The sequence below is a fragment of the Neovison vison genome, chromosome 1 (assembly GCF_020171115.1).
Source record: "Neovison vison isolate M4711 chromosome 1, ASM_NN_V1, whole genome shotgun sequence".
In the NCBI taxonomy this organism is placed as follows: domain Eukaryota; kingdom Metazoa; phylum Chordata; class Mammalia; order Carnivora; family Mustelidae; genus Neogale; species Neogale vison.
The window spans coordinates 142341089-142356611 of record NC_058091.1 but is presented as its reverse complement, the minus strand read 5'-3'; the positions used below and the strand labels follow the sequence as shown (position 1 = coordinate 142356611).

Genomic DNA, 15523 nt, shown 5'->3' with positions numbered 1-15523 from the left:
ATGGATAAAAATGGAGAGGACAATGGTGACATAATAATAAAAATGATAATATTGCCTGCCCTTCCAACTTCACAAGCTTTTTGGGAGGACCAGAAAGAATGATACAAATGAATATGCTTTGGGGCGCCTGGGTGGCTCAGTGGGTTAAGCCGCTGCCTTCGGCTCAGGTCATGATCTCGGGGTCCTGGGATCGAGTCCCGTATCGGGCTCTCTGCTCAGCAGGGAGCCTGCTTCCTCCTCCTTCTCTCTCTACCTGCCTCTCTGCCTACTTGTAATCTCTCTCTGTCAAATAAATAAATAAAATCTTTAAAAAAAAAAAACAAATGAATATGCTTTGTGAACCTTAAGTGGTGTGATTAAGATGACAATCTTATTTTTACATGGCTTAAATCACTGTAAATGGTGTTCACGTGGTTTGGTCGGTGATTATCTTTGGTTGACTCTCTTCTGAATGGATTGTTAGAATTTTATCTTCTCGAGGGGTTAGGTTATACCTCTGTAAACTTTGAGGACTGTTTTAATTCAGTTTTGTTGTTTGTGTATCTTTGGCTGGTTCCGGACCTGCATGTGACAGGTCTTGAATTTTTATCAGCCCATAGTATTAGGCTGCCTTCCCTGAAACAGGCCAGAATTTTTTCCGTATCTTTTTGTCTGGCCTTTAATTTTAAACTAGTCGTAGGGATGAGCCCTGGATCTTCTTGGTGAGTTCACAATCTGAGCATGGCCCTGTAAGGGAGATTAAATGACTGACTTTTGATTTCAAGACTCGTTTTTATTGCAGACAGAAAACAGGCAAGACAGGGGCGCCTGGCTGGCCCAGTCGGTTAAAAGTCTGGTTCTTTTAAAGTTTTTTTTTTTTTTTTAAGATTTTTATTGATTTATTTGACAGAGAGAGATCACAAGCAGGCAGAGAGGCAGGCAGAGAGAGAGAGAGGAGGAAGCAGGCTCCGTGCTGAGCAGAGAGCCCGATGCGGGACTTGATCCCAGGATCCTGAGATCATGACCTGAGCCAAAGGCAGCGGCCTAACCCACTGAGCCACCCAGGCGCCCTAAGTGTCTGATTCTTGATCTCAGCTCACGTTTTGATCTCAGGGTCATAAGTTCAAGTTCTGCATTGGGCTCCACGCTGGGTGTGGGGCTTACTTGGAAAAAAAAAAACAACACCAAAAAACAACAGAAGAACAAAAAACCAGGCAACACCCCTATCACCTCATTTTTGAAGAGTAAATGTAATTCCTGTCCACAGGAGTGAGAGGCCCATGTCTCATGTGTGGGCGGGCCTCCTGATAGAGAAATGCTTGGTTTTAAAGGCCACGAGACCACATAAGGACGGAGCACCGAGGCTCTGGAATCAGACGTAGTTTTGCTTAGTGTCCCTAAACCAATCATGATACTTCACTTTGTAAACTCCAGTTTTCTCATCTGTAAAATAGAGAGTATAGTAACATGGGCTATGGAAACAATTTTTTGCAAAGTTATAGCTAATATGTAATAATCACTAGATGAGTCTACAGTTGACAGAGGACGTGAACAGAGATCAACGGGAAGGAAAAGAGAGTGACGTGTTTATGGCAGAGCGCTTCTACGTGTTATAATCAGAGCCCGTCCTACAGAAGCCTGTTCAATTGCTCTACAGTAGGACTGTTCGGTTCGCTTGATACTGTACCATCTGCTAGTTCTTTTAGCATTAACTGTACCACCATATCAATAGAACAGAACTCGTAAGATTTGAGTTCTGTGACTTTTGTTCTCCAGATCTAAGCATAGTTACCGCATTTTTAAGGGAGTATTTTAAACTAGATTCGAGCTTGTTTTGTTGAGCAGAAGAACATCTCTAGAGGGCTACTCTTCTTTTTTCACATCTTGTCGATGTGAAGACCATTTTTGGGAGTCTGGAGGGCATGGATCTGTTTGTAGAAGATTACAAGGGATCTGAGGACTTTCATCAGGAGTACTGTCCAAACTGGCCTACTTTTCCTTTCTGGGAGTTCCACATCTAAGTGCTGATTTTTTTTTTTTTTTAATATTTATTTATTTACTTGAGAGAGAGAGAGCACCTAAGTGTGGAGCGGAGGGGCAGAGGGAGAGGGAGAGAAAGTCGCAAGCGCACTCAGACCGAGTGTAGAGCTGGATGTAAGCCTCCATCTCACCACCTCGAGGTCATGACCTTGAGATCCAGACCTGAGCCGAAACCAAGAGTACCATGCTTAACCAGCTGCACCACCCAGGCGACAGGATTTTTTTTTTTTTTTTTTTTTTTTAAACAATGCTTTCAAGCCCCTTCTGCCTTCAGACACCTCACTTCAGCTGTCATCCTGTTCAGGGTAAGAGGAAGGGTGCTTCCGTTCTGGTCGGTTTCCAGAACTGTGTGTCATCTAACGGGCCTGTCCAGCCTCGTTGATTGGCAGTCGTATGCCTGTGCGAGTGTGAATGTGGGTTTGGTGAGAGTAGAATAGAGATTGTCATCTGCTGTTGGTGGCCTCCCCATCTCCATGGGGACAGGGAGTGGGGGTAGGGGTTGTTGTTGTTTTTTTTTTTTTTGCCCCCGGCCTGGGGGGGGCCCATAGGCTGAGAAACTCAGGCCTGGGAAGCTTGTTGGTGATGGACTCCTCGGGAAGGCCAGACTGGGGTTGAGCGGTGGAGGGGAAGCCGTCCCCAGTGTCGGGTACGTCTGCAGGTGCATCTGGAGCTCGAGGCCGCGTGGATAACAATAGAAGGTCTGCCTGAATGTCACTTGGCCCAACTGTTTGGATTCTCCTTGGCTCAGCAACAACTCCCACGTAAACTGTTGATGCACAAGCTTCAGGCTTCATTTCCCCGGAAATCCTGGGGGTTCACATCAGCTCCCTTCCCCTTGGTTGTCTACCCATCAGCTCAGAGCCCTGCCTTCCTGAGAACTGTCTTCACCAGCTGGCTCACGGCAGTTCCTAGGAAGAATCTTCAAGACTTTCAGGACTCTCGAAACCCATTAATCAACCTAAACAGTTTTCCTAAATGCCAGTGATACATCTGTCTCCCTCTGGGGACAGAGAGGAAGTGTCTCCCTTTTGAGAACCTGTGCACGAAATAATGTGTCAGAATGCAAAGAATAGAAACACCGTTTCTTACAGAGGTCAAATAATTCTCATTCCAAAGGGACGGGAGGGAATGATCAGAGCGAGCAGTCCTCTGCATTTGCTGGTGTGACCCAGATCAGGGTGCAGGCAACTAGGTCTTGCGCTGAGGAACGTGAAACGAGGGAGTCTGGGTGCCTGGGCGCTGGCTAGCAGCCCGGGGGCCTCCTAGGGCTTCCAGGAGCGGGTGGGTTAACCCTCTGCAGCAAGGACTGCAGGGGAGAAACCTCGCAAGGGAAGCGCAGGAAATGCTAGCGGCCGCGGGGACAGGGAAGGGGGGCGCCGAGACTGCAGCCAGACCCAAACAGGGTGGGGCCCCGGGGGGCTCCCTGGGGAAAGGCGCCCGCCCGGGGGACCGGGTGGAGGTGGCCTCGCGGGGCGGGAAGGCAGGCCGGCGAGCTCGGGAGGAAGAAGGGGACCGGCGCCTCCCGCCCCCGGGGCTGCCCGCCAGCAGCCGCAGGGCGAGGCCACGGCGCCCGCTGGCGTCGCTTTCGCTCTCCCGGTCGGCCGGGGTTCGGGCCGGGCTGGGCGGGCCGGGCGGCGCGCGGGGCCGAGCTCCGCTTTCCCACTTTTCCTCCCTCCCTCCCTCCTCCCGGGGCCGTCGCGGGCGGCCGAGCCAATGAGCGGCGAGAGGAGGAGGGCAGCGGGAAGCGGAGCGCGCGGGGCCGCGGCCCTCCCACCGCGCCCGCGGCCGCCGCGCCAACGCCAAGTTTGCGCCCCGGGAGTTCGCGCGCGTCGCGGCCCCCGGCCTGGTCGCTCGGCCCCGGCGAGGGAGGCGGACGCGCGTGCCTGGGGCAGCCGCCCGCGAGCGCTCGGGCTGGAGGACGGCGAGCGGGGTGGCGCGGGCCGGGGCCGGGGCAGCCGCCTCCCGAAGATGCAGGATGGCTGCAGAGCCGCCGTCCAGCCTCTCCTACCGCACCACGGGCTCCACCTGCCTGCACCCGCTCAGCGAGCTCCTGGGCATCCCGCTGGACCAGGTAACCGCGGGCGGCCTGGCCGCGGCGGGGGCGGGGGCGCAGGGACCCTCCTCCGAGCCACTGCGGGCGTGCGGGCTGGGGGGACATCTTAGCCACAACGCGCCCCCCACCCCAAGCCGACTTTATAGCTACACACACTCGACAGGTGGCCTTTTTTCTGACATGATGTTTTTGTCTTGTAAACGAGAAAAAAAAATTGGTATACCCTGCAAGACAGGTTCAAATGAAGTTTTTTTTTTTTTCCCCCCTTTTGAGGTTTTGGGTTGGCTCGTTTCCTGTAACCAAGTTCTAAATGTGATAAATGAATCACGTGTGTGTGTGTGTGTGTGTGTGTGTGTTTTCCATCAGCGTCGTGGAGTCCTTATTATTTTTAATTTAGATATCTCTACTTAAAAGATAAGCTTGATTAGTCTGTAAGCTCTTGGCCTGTTGGAACAGAGACTCGGGTTTTAGACTTTGGCGGTGAAACTTTTCAGATCTGAGGGTGACAGTTATGTTGTACCATGTGCGGTGTCCGTCGGAAAGGGAGGAGTTGAGCAAGGACAGTGGTTTTCCGAGGGGCTTTCCTTGACTCAGTGGGCTTATCCTTGAGGTCCCAGGCTTCTGGGTGAGTTCGGTTAGTGGGAGAAGAGAGGCGCGTGGAAGTTGGTTGGACTGTCCAGGAATTGTCTGCTACTATTAGAATAGAAAACGGCAGTAATTCCTGGTAAGAAAGCTGCCTGAGGGTTGAGACTGTCTTACTCATTTTCTTGTCTCTTTAGGTGCTGGAAGCTAGATCTGCTAGGTATTTCATAATGAGTCAGTAAACACACGTTGATTTAAATGGAATGGGGGGTGGGGTGGGCGGGCTGGCCCGCTGCCTTCTTACTTGGTTTCATACTGAGTTTTGCTTCGGGTTCCTCCCTTTGCTTTTTACTAGTGACTTTTTTTTTCTTTCTTTCTTTTCCAAATGGGAGTATACCCTCCCGCTGCCCTCTTCACTCGACGTTCCTTCTGCAAGGAGGAAGTGAGAGCTGGCTGTTTGCCTCAGTCAGATACTGTTTACTGAGCCATTCTTCTACCTGGCTCCCTCCAAGGATGCATGGGGAACTCCACCTCTCCCCAACTATTTGCCTCCCCCTCAGTTGCAAAATCCAGAAAGCTAACAAATTGGGAGAGGTATCAGATGCTAGCTGGTGCTTTTGTAAATTACTCTTCAATTTGTAGTGAGAAAGGGAGAGACCCAGGGGCCTGGGGAAAAGCAAAGAGATACTAGCAAATTCTTTTTCTCTGAAAGGACCCTAACTCCCAGCTGAATTCCCTGAAGGGGAGTGTGTTTTGTACTTAACCCCTTCAGCCCCACCCCCACCCCCCATCAGAATTTATTTTAATTGCATTGTCTGTTTTAAGCTGTTTGGCACTGCTAAAGAGAGGAATCTAGAGAGGCTTTTTGTCTGGAAAGGAGTAGTTGGGGGACCCCGACAAGCCTGGGAGGTGCTCATAAGTGCTTTTTAAACTGCATCTACCCCCTTCCCAGGTTCCTGGATTTCCGTCAAAGGAACCCTGTTTTTAATTTATAAGAAAAAGAATAAAAGAGCCTTGAGGATGTTTAAGGCTGGGAGAAAGGGATTTCTGGGAGAACCTGAAGGAGAAATGTGGGTGATCCGCAGGAAGGAGCCGGGGCGATCTCTTTGATCTTCCCATGGCCTCAGCAGCCTCCAGCAGGCTCCTGTCCGAGGGACTCTCGGTGGAGAGGAGGGCAATGCCCCAGATCGCTCATTTAAGGCTTGGGGAAAATCCCAAACCATAAATGATGTGGCTTGAGGCTAAACTGTGGCTTGGGAATTTGGAAGCTTGAAGTGTTTTTCTCCCTCACGCTTTCAAGGGCTTTTTAAGGTCTTCGATGTCTTAGACCTGCTCTGCCAGTAAACTTCTTTTGTGTCTGCCTGCTGGTATTGGACGTCTCAGAGCCCCACTGTCCTCAGGGCTAAAATCAGATCTCCGTATTGGAGGTGGGAAATTTTATGTAGATATAAAATACTCTACCTCTGAAAGGTCCTTCATTCAGGCAGGGTCCCAGCGGGCAACAGAATTTAACTCAACGGTTTACAATGAAGAAACTTAAATGAGCTACTTAGAGGGATATGGGCGGCATTCAGGGGAGGTTCAAGTACCTAAACCTGGAGGCAAAGGGGAAAGGGAGGGTGTCCTGTGGCCATCGCCCTATAAGAGCCACGTCGAGCCCCAACTGGGACCCCAGTGGGAAGCAGAGCGAAAAACCACAGCCCTGCTCTTCCTCCCACTGCCTTTACGTTTCTTGCCCGTTACCCAGAGTGGTCAGACCCTGCCCAGGGGTGGCCGGCGGGGGGTGCCTGGGTAATGCGGTCTACAGGCGCTCCACCTCTGGCCCAGAACTTGGAATAGAAAGGTAGAGCCAGATCTGGAGGACAGTCCAAGGACAATAGCACAGTCCTTAATAAATGTTTGCTTCTGTCGCATTGAAGAGTGATTTGTTATTGGCCAGCAATATGCTAAAAACGATAAAACACGGACTTCTGGGTACTTAAGTAGCTCTTCATAGGTCACTGGAAGACACTGAATCTTGTCCCCCCCATCTTAACATTTCATGCTCATACTCCTAATTTCTGAATTGAAGGCGCTATCGAGAATGTCTTTGGCCTCTGGGTGTCTCCAAGTGGGGTAGCTCATTATTTGCAAAAACTGAAATGTCTGCTGAGCCTTCCACATGACCAAAGAACTCTTTTCTTATTTTTCATTTGCTCCTTCCGTTTATCTGTTCTGTGAGCTCCTGGGGAAAGCTTGTGTCTATAGTTGTGGGGAAGGGTCTATAGTTTTAGTTTCCAAGGACTTCACTGGTCTGACCTCCTCCTAAAGATGTTACATGTAAAGTTTCCTCTTTAATTAGAAACGAGTAGAACACAGAATCCAGATGCAGAGGGTAGGAAATGAATGATGGCCTAGAAGCCCCCGCTGGTACTGCACAGATGAGTGTGTTGGAAGTTGCATTTCCAAAACTGCCCGTCTCTGTCTGTCTAGCAAGTGTGGCGCTCTGGTAACTGGTAGGAGTATTCAGAGAGAAAGCTTCACTTACAGGGTAAATTCAATAAGAACTTTTTCTTTCCCTTTTAGAGTGACTTGGAGAGCAAAGGATAAGTGTTTTGCCTTATTTTTCAAGTCATCTGCTCGTGCCTCTCGACTTGGTTGAGGAGCGCGTCGTGATCTGCCTTTCAACTAACCATAACTTTCAAAATTGGCAAGACTGATTTAGCCCCCGTAATGGATGGATGTTGTTGACCTTGTTGATTTGTGAGGTGTGCGGTCATATCCTAGGAGTTGTGAAAGTTGAGGAAGAAACCGTTTGCTAGCTTAAGGATTTTCCAGTTAAAATGGGAGGGGGGCGGGGAGCTCTGGATGTCAAGGCTGTTTGGATGCACAAGGACCCCAGATTTTTGTGTTCTTGCATGAAGTGTCAATTTAATTCATTGTTGAATTAGGATTCCTTGGGGGGAAAATAGCCAGGACATAAGAACTCAGGAGATGATTTTGAGATTAAAGGAGCAAAGTTTAGGGACACCTGGGTGGCACAGTTGATTAAGCGTCTGCCTTCAGCTCTGGTCGTGATCCCAGGGTCCTGGGATTGAGTCCTGCTTCAGGCTCCTTGCTCAACGGGAGCCTGCTTCTCCCTCTCCCTCTGCTACTCCCCCTGCTCATGCTCTTTCTCCTTCTGTCTCAGATAAATACATAAAATCTTTACCAACCAACCAATAAACAAAAAAAAAACCCAGCAAAGTTTTAGGACAATTAATGTAACTTGTGTTACAGTTTAAAAGGCTCGGTGAACGATGACCTGCTCTAAAGACTTGGCATTTCTTTCCTAATGGTGAGACCAGTAGTGAGTTTTGATGATTCCACTGGGGCCTTTGACCACAAGGTTTCTTGCCTGGCCTGGAGCTTTTAGTCACCTTGTCCATGCTTGGAAAGCCCAAACGTCATATCTCTTCTCACCTAAATCTTGCCCTAGGTTCAAAGCTCAGCTCACATTCCACACTCATTATTCAGTCAATTAAATATTTATCAAATACTCTCAGTGCCAGGTCCCCGGCCAGGTGGTAGAAATATGAGGATGAAAAAATCCAGGTCTCTGTGTCGGAAAAGCTTCTCTACCAATAGAGGAGACAAAGGACCTGTGTAAGTCACAAGGGCTTTGTACTCAGAGCTCCTGCCGGAGGTAACAGAGGTTGGTAGATGGTGCCTGGTGGAACCCAGAAGGGAAAGCCAGCTATAGGACATGCCGGATTCCTGTCGAATTTACTCTTTACCTCCGACACGCTCCACATTTGACCCTCAGTAAGCATGACTTTCTATTCTGACCCAGCTTGCTGTGTGTATATGCTGAATTTCCAACTCATTTAAAGACTCCTGGAGATAGAAATTTTATCCCTCCTTGTGATCCAAGGAAGTAGTAGGTACTCAATGAATATGTGCCATTGGTAACAGATGTGCCAGTGATAATGATTCGCCTTAGCAAACTTCAGCACGTGGAAGCTCGTTTTTAAAGCAGACAGCAGATTGGCCTTTGTAGGGGGAAGGGTCCTTTGCCTACCCCATTCCTCCGTGGACGCTGCCTCCAGGTTGTACCCTTGGGTTTCTGACTTGAGCAATCTTCTCCTCACCTTGGGGCTTTCCAATCCATCCCAGCTCAGGATGGGTGTGGACATACGGCATGCATAGACCGTCAGCCCTGCAGAAAGCTACTTCAGTTTTCTTGGGGCCTCAGTAGTTCCTGCAAAGTCAGGTCCACAGTCCCCTTAATCTCTGGTGAGGTGTTTGCCTTTATCCTGGCGACCAGGTCTTCTGTAAAGGGCCAGAGGGTAGATATTTTTGGCTTCACAGGCCCTACAGCCTGTCTCTACCTCTCAGCTCTGCTGTTGCAGGAAAGCAGCCATAGGTAATAAGTGAGTATTGGCCACACCTGTAGTCTCATGAAACTTCATTAATGGACTCTTCTGAAATTTGAGTTTTCTGTAATTTCTTTATTTTATGGCTCTAGAAAATTATATGTCCTCATTTTTTAAAAAAGATTTTACCCATCTATTTGACAGTGAGAGAGCAGGAGAGATCCCAGCACAAGCAGGGGGAGCGGCAGGTAGAGAGAGAGGCAGACTCCCCACTGAGCAGGGAGCCTTACATGGGGCTCGATCACAGGACCCTGGGATCATGACCTGGGCTGAAGGCAGAGGGTTAACTGACTGAGCCACCCAGGCACCCATTTATGTCTATTAAAAAAAAAAATTGAATTTAAATTCAAATGAGCTGACATACATATTATTAGTTTCAGGAGTAGAATTTAGTGGTCTGGCAATTGCATATAATACCATGTGCCCGTCACATCAGACTTTCATATACTCTCTAATGCGTCCGAAAATTTTCTTCTTTTGATTGTTTTCAACCCTTAAAAAATAAAAAAGCTTTTTTTTTTTTTTTTTGAGCAGGCAGGCCACATAAAAACAGGCAGTGGCCTGGGTCTGGCCCGAGAACTGGATTTCGCAGACCCTCGTTAGAGACTCGTTGCCCTTAGAGTTTGGTGCAAGGACTGTCATGAGAGTCTATGGCCATGTGTGTTTCTGGGGTCTGGCCCAAGCTGGGGAATGCAAATGTCAGGATAGAGGGGTCCCCCCACCCCATCCCCATCCCCGTGATTCTCAGGCCAACGGAAATTTAGGGCCACTGCTACCATCAAAGAAAAGGCACTGAAGGACTTAAGTCGTGAAAGGATTTTCATTCTGTGACGTTTTGTGCAGTGGTGTGGGACTCGTGGCTGAAGGCTACCCGGACAGAGGAGGGGCGGGGGTCTGAGGCTGAGTGAGGGCGCAGAGGGTGGAGAAAGAGCCGCCCCAGGTCAGTTTCATGCATTGTTGAGTGTAACCAACCCCCTGAAAATTACACGTGTAGAGGCAGGAGTCTGTGCCAGTGTGTGATTTTTCTCTTTCAGCAGCTCCTTCTAGGAGCAAAAGTAAAACGACGTTTGCAGAGAAGGTTGCTGGAAAGTTAGGAAGGAAAGGTGTTGAAAGATGCTGACAAGCACTTGGAAGGGGCGGGAATGGGAAGGGAAACAGCCTGAGCTTGCAGGGACGCTGGGGAGTAGGTGTCGAGGAAGGGAGGCAGCCGGGGGCTGGCAGAGTGCAAGATGCCGAGGGAAGCTTTTCCGGACAATGATGAAAGTCTGGGTGTGGACGTGGGAGGGGTGACAGTGGGGACTGGGGGACTTTGGCAGACTAACTCTCAGAGCAGGTGAACCTGGGGATGGGAGCTGGAGGAAAAGGCTGTGTGGTAGCAAAGCTCGGTAGTTTAATAGACCCTGAGGGCATGAAGCCAGGCTGGAGACGGCGGTGCCTGTTCCCGGGACAGCAAGCACCTGCTGGTCCCACACCTGCTCTGTGTCTGCGTGACTCTGGAGGGATCACAGGTTTTATTTAAGGGAGGTGGAAGGAAAAAAGTCTGAGGCAGCAAAGCAGAATTTGGAAAAGCGGTGACTTTCTTCTCTGTGCTCCTCCGGGGTAGGGGTCGAAACGGGCAGACACGTGGCTGGAGGTGGCCCATTCTCCACCGAGGCTAGGAGGGAAGGAAGAGAGCTGGGAGGGCACAGATGGTTTTGGGGTAGAGCAGAGGAGGTCAGAGGGAGGGAGGGAGAGAGGGAGGTCGGCAGTGGGTTGATGAGTCATGGAGGAGGAGGAAGTCGGCAGCGGCAAGTGGGTGCGAGTTGACATGGGGAGCCTGACATGGGGAGCCGGGGCTGGGCACGAGGGTGGGGATGAGTAGCAGGCTTCTGGGAAGGTAGGGGTGCCCCCCCACCCCCCGGGGATCCCGGAGTCCTCAGAAGCCAGCGACGGACCCTGAACACTGCGGTCTTTCCTGGGGCTGCACACGAACGTGGTGGAAAGTTCCTGGGTGGTTCAGGTGGAGGCTGATCTCGGAGGGGGAGGGGAGCCTGCTGAGCCTGAGCAGGTCCCAGAAGGTCAAGCCATCAGGTGCGTGGAGGGCTGGGCTCTTGAGCAAACTCCCGATTTCCACAGAATTGAGAGGACACGGCCGGTGGAGTTGGGGGCTGTCCTCAGTCCAGCCCCGAAGGAGAGCGAGCCGTCCATTCTAGGGGACTCCGTGGGAATCGGGGAGTTGGGTGGCCCCACTGGAAAGCGCTGACCAGTGTCATAGTCTGGTGACTCAATCTGACAATAATTAAAGGGAGGACGGAGAGAGTGCAGACGTGACCATTACTTCCTGGCATTTTAAGCAGAGGCCTGGTGGGTCCTGAGGATTTAGCCTTTCTGCTGTGGAATGAGAGGTGGCTTGGCACAGCCTGGCCTCAGTTTACCTTTCTGGCGTAATGACCCCAACAGCCTATCCTTGGGATGCTTGTGCTGTCAGACATCCAGTCGGCTACTCTGGGTCCATTATCTCATTTAACTGGTACGACCGCCCTGAAAGCTAGGCCAGACGTTTCCATTTAAGCAATGGGCCTCACGGCGCGTGAGTCACTGGCCGCAGTCCTGAGGCTGGAAAGGGACCCAGGTGGGACTTGAACCCAGGACCGTCCGATGGCTGTGCTCCGAGGCACTGCGCTGCAGGCCACGCACCGCTTACTCCCCTGTGCTCCGTGCTGTCAGGCCAGCAGACTGTTGATTTTGTGCATCTCAAATGCAGTGTGCCTTTCGCACCTGCCGGCTTCCTGCCCACACCCTCCCTTCTCTGTGCGCCTAGCCCTTCCCGGTTCTCATGTCCTAGCTCACCTCCTGCTGATGCCCGTCACCCTGGCCTTGTCTCTGCCTCTGCTCCAGGGCCAAATGCAGAAAATTCTGTTTTTCTGTCTCTCCACAGCACTCTGCATACCACATGGTTCTACTTACTTTGATGTGTGTTTGTCTTTCTGCCTGCCTGACTCTGGGAGGCTTCCTTGAGTAGCTGCTCATTAAATACCGTGTGCCGAAGCTGGGTTAGAGTGGGGATGCCGAGATTAGTGAGGTCTGTGTCCCCGGCCCAGCCAGGCACGGGGGAGTGGGGGTTCCTGGGAGCTGCCCCTATAGGAGGACAAGGGGAAGGTGCTGGGTTGGGGCTGCGTGGGACAGGCAGAATATTCCAGGAACAGGAAGCCGTTTCACCAAAGGTACTGAGATTCGGCTGGAGAAAAGATGCATGTTCTTTGTGGACAGCGACTGAGGATGAACCTTCGTTGTCATCTTGGTGTGCTTAGTACAGTGCAGGAACTTAATAAATGTTTGTTGAAGTGGAATTTTATTTACATTCTTGCATTGGAATGAAGGAGTAAATTAAGTTAAACTTGGGAGCTAATTCACTTTACCAACCGGTTAGGTCTGTATCTTGTTATTTGCAACGTGCATTTCAGTTGATAGGCCTAATTTCTTTTTTTCTGTTTCTTTTTTAAATATTTTATTTATTTATTAGAGAGAGAGAGAGCGAGATCACGTGGAAGGGGGAGAAGGGGAGAGGGAGAGGCAAGACTCCCTGCTGTGCAGGGAGCCCAGTGTGGGACCCCATCCCTGGACTCTGGGATCACGACCTGAGCCAAAGGCAGATGCCTAACCGACTGAGCCACTCAGGTGCCCAATAGGCCTAATTTCTGACACAAAAGTTAACAGAAGGCCCAGTTGCTGGTAGCTGAGGGTCAGGCTTGGCTTGTTTAAATACAAAATTCTCTGTTCCCATTTTCATCACCTGGGGTTGATGTATGCATTCCTTGGAGTTATAAAGGCAGATATTAATGTCAGTTTGGGGCTGGCTTTCTCAGAATCGTGTGAACGACACGGGGAAGTCTCCTTTAGCAGCCTGTGGTCAAGTCCCATGTGTGGAAGAACATCGAAGAGTTTTGCAGCACGGCCTCCGAATTCCATTTATCAAGAAAGATTTCTGAAAAAGATTCTGTCCCAGGAGATACAATCTGGAAACATGTTTTGTAGCAGCGACTTGTAAAAGGAATTCACAATGTGTAATTTAATAACAGGACTTGGTGGTGTGCTTTCCAGAAGCTTTCTATTTTAAGTAAGTCCACCCTTTCAGTAAACAAGATAAAGGCGAAACTTGCTGCAGTCTTATTAATGGCAATTTCTAGCAGTTTCACCCGGGATCGGTGTTATCCGTGGGAACAGTAACTTCATGTCGTTTACACTGGTTAAAAATGTGTTTTGCTGAAAGACCACCATCCCTTTGAGCTAATTTTTTTTCTCGAAGATTTTATTTATTTGACAGACAGATCACAAGTAGGCAGAGAGAGAGAGAGAGAGAGAAGGAAGTAGGCTCCCTGCTGAGCAGAGAGCCCGATGCGGGGCTCGATCCCAGGACCCCGAGACCATGAACTGAGCCGAAGGCAGAGGCTTTACCCCACTGAGCCACCCAGGTGTCCCTCTGCCTAAACTTTCTACAGTTGTGAGTGGTTAATCTTTTATGCGTTAGTAATATCGATCTGATTCAAAGGAGGGTTTGGAACGCCCACGTCAGCATTAAAGCAATTTTAAGTGTTGCTTCAGTTGTTCAGATTTCTGTGCTGATAATGGTGGGGATTTCCCAATCTTCTTATTACAAATATTCCGTTCTCAGGTGTATTAACCAAACGACAGCTCTGAGCTGTGGTTCTAGTGCCATTTGCAAAAGAGCAGGTCGGGGTGGGGGTACATATGGACAGTTTTTGCCCAGGCGGTTCTTCTATTTTTTTTTTTTTTAAGATTTTATTTATTTATTTGACAGAGATCACAAGTAGGCAGAGAGCAGGCAGAGAGAGAGGAGGAAGCAGGCTCCCTGCTGAGCAGAGAGCCCGATACGGGGCTCGGGGCTCGATCCCAGGACCCTGGGATCATGACCTGGGCTGAAGGCACTAACTTAACTCACTGAGCCACCCAGGCGCCCCTGACTTCTTACTTCAAACAAGGAAGGAAAGTGAGAAAGACTGGTGCTTGTCTCCCCACAACGCCCACCCCCCCCCATGCATCGTGTGAAGCAGTCAGCAGGGGGATTCAGCAGAAGGTTGCTAAGGCCTAGAGGAAGTCCCTAAATTCAAACGACATTTTGCAACATTCCATGAAGTGGTTTAACTGTGAATGCCACTTTCTCTTATTCCCCCACCTCCTTGGCATTATATTTTGCTCTTTGTTTTTAATTTATTTATTTAAATCTTAAAAATCATTTTGAACTCATTCATATTGTGCTTTTTCTTTTATGTAAGTACAGTTAAAAATTAGTTTTCTGAGGAGATAGCTTATATACTTAGCATCAAAATCACAGAAAAGAGGATATAATGAGGGGTGCCCCCTCTCCTTTGCAGCTGCCTGGATCCCCTCCCTGCTGACCCCCAGTGGCATCCTTTCAAGGGAGGCTGAGTCCATGTGTACAGGATTTTTTTCTCTGTTTTTCTGATAGTGTACATAGTGTACAGCTCCTTGCTTTTTTTTTTTTTTTTTTAAACTTAACAGTGGTCTCTTAGGGAGCGATTTGTATCTGTATATACAGAGCTTTTGCGACATTTGACTTCCTTTCTGCCCTTTACTGAGAGTTCTGTTTCTGTGCTTCCAGGAACAGCCTCGACCCTTCGCCAAGGCTGACAGTATTGGCGGTGGTGGGCCAGGAGGTTGGAGAGGGGTCTTTGCTCTGCTGGCACTGCCTCCTCTGTTTTCATTTCCCTAGGACTGTGGTATTAAATAGAAAAATCAAACTGAGTGAATTTAAAGATCGAATTGGCGGTATTCAGCCTTTCACAAATTGGGCAGTATCTCACCTACAACAGAAGGGAGTTCTGCCAACCTGTGGGAGAGGAAAGATTTTTAAGTGCAGAAAGGGAGGGGGGGCAGAAAAAGGATATTAGCAAAGAATGTGTTGTTGCAGGCAAAGTCTCTTCCTAAGGGCATCGGAAGGGTCTTTAGTGCTGACCAGGTAATTTCCAAGTTGATTGGTTTAAGTTTACTTTCCTAGGGAGTTGAAACTGCCCTTAGGTTAGATGTTAAATCTTTGCTGATTGGGACTTAGCACAGGTGACTCCAATTTGGGCCTGTTCTCTTTATAACAATGGAGAGCACCTAGGGCCCCTTCCAGTAGCTACATGTGGTGAGGAGAGAGATTGGGGTTTATTTCCAGTTTCCCCTCAGATGGAGAGAAGAACGCTCTGGACTGAGGCATGAGAGTATGAAAGATTCCTGCAGTCCTTGAGTCCCAGGGATGAAAATGGCTCTGCTTCTAACAAGCCAGGCATCGGGTGCACTTCTCCAGACCTCTTGGTATGCCCAGCTGCTGGAAACCTATTTAGCTCCAAAGGTCTGTGATTGCAGAATCTTCAATAGTAGCAAGGAAGGCTTGGATTTATATCACAGAGAAACATTTTTGAGGGTAAAACCGGCAAACAGAGGCTCTTTATGATGGAGTTCTAGAACCTAG

General features: G+C 49.6%; 1 protein-coding gene across 1 annotated transcript in view; it reads left to right on the top strand.

Annotated features, from left to right (window-relative positions):
- The first annotated feature begins 3949 nt into the window (after positions 1–3949).
- MBOAT1 (membrane bound O-acyltransferase domain containing 1) overlaps positions 3950–15523 on the top strand; it is a 110639-nt gene continuing 99065 nt past the window's right edge. Inside the window, exon 1 of the mRNA XM_044259679.1 lies at positions 3950–4090. Coding sequence (XP_044115614.1) covers positions 3995–4090 — 96 coding nt within the window. The 5' untranslated portion in view covers positions 3950–3994. The remainder of the gene's footprint in view (positions 4091–15523) is intronic.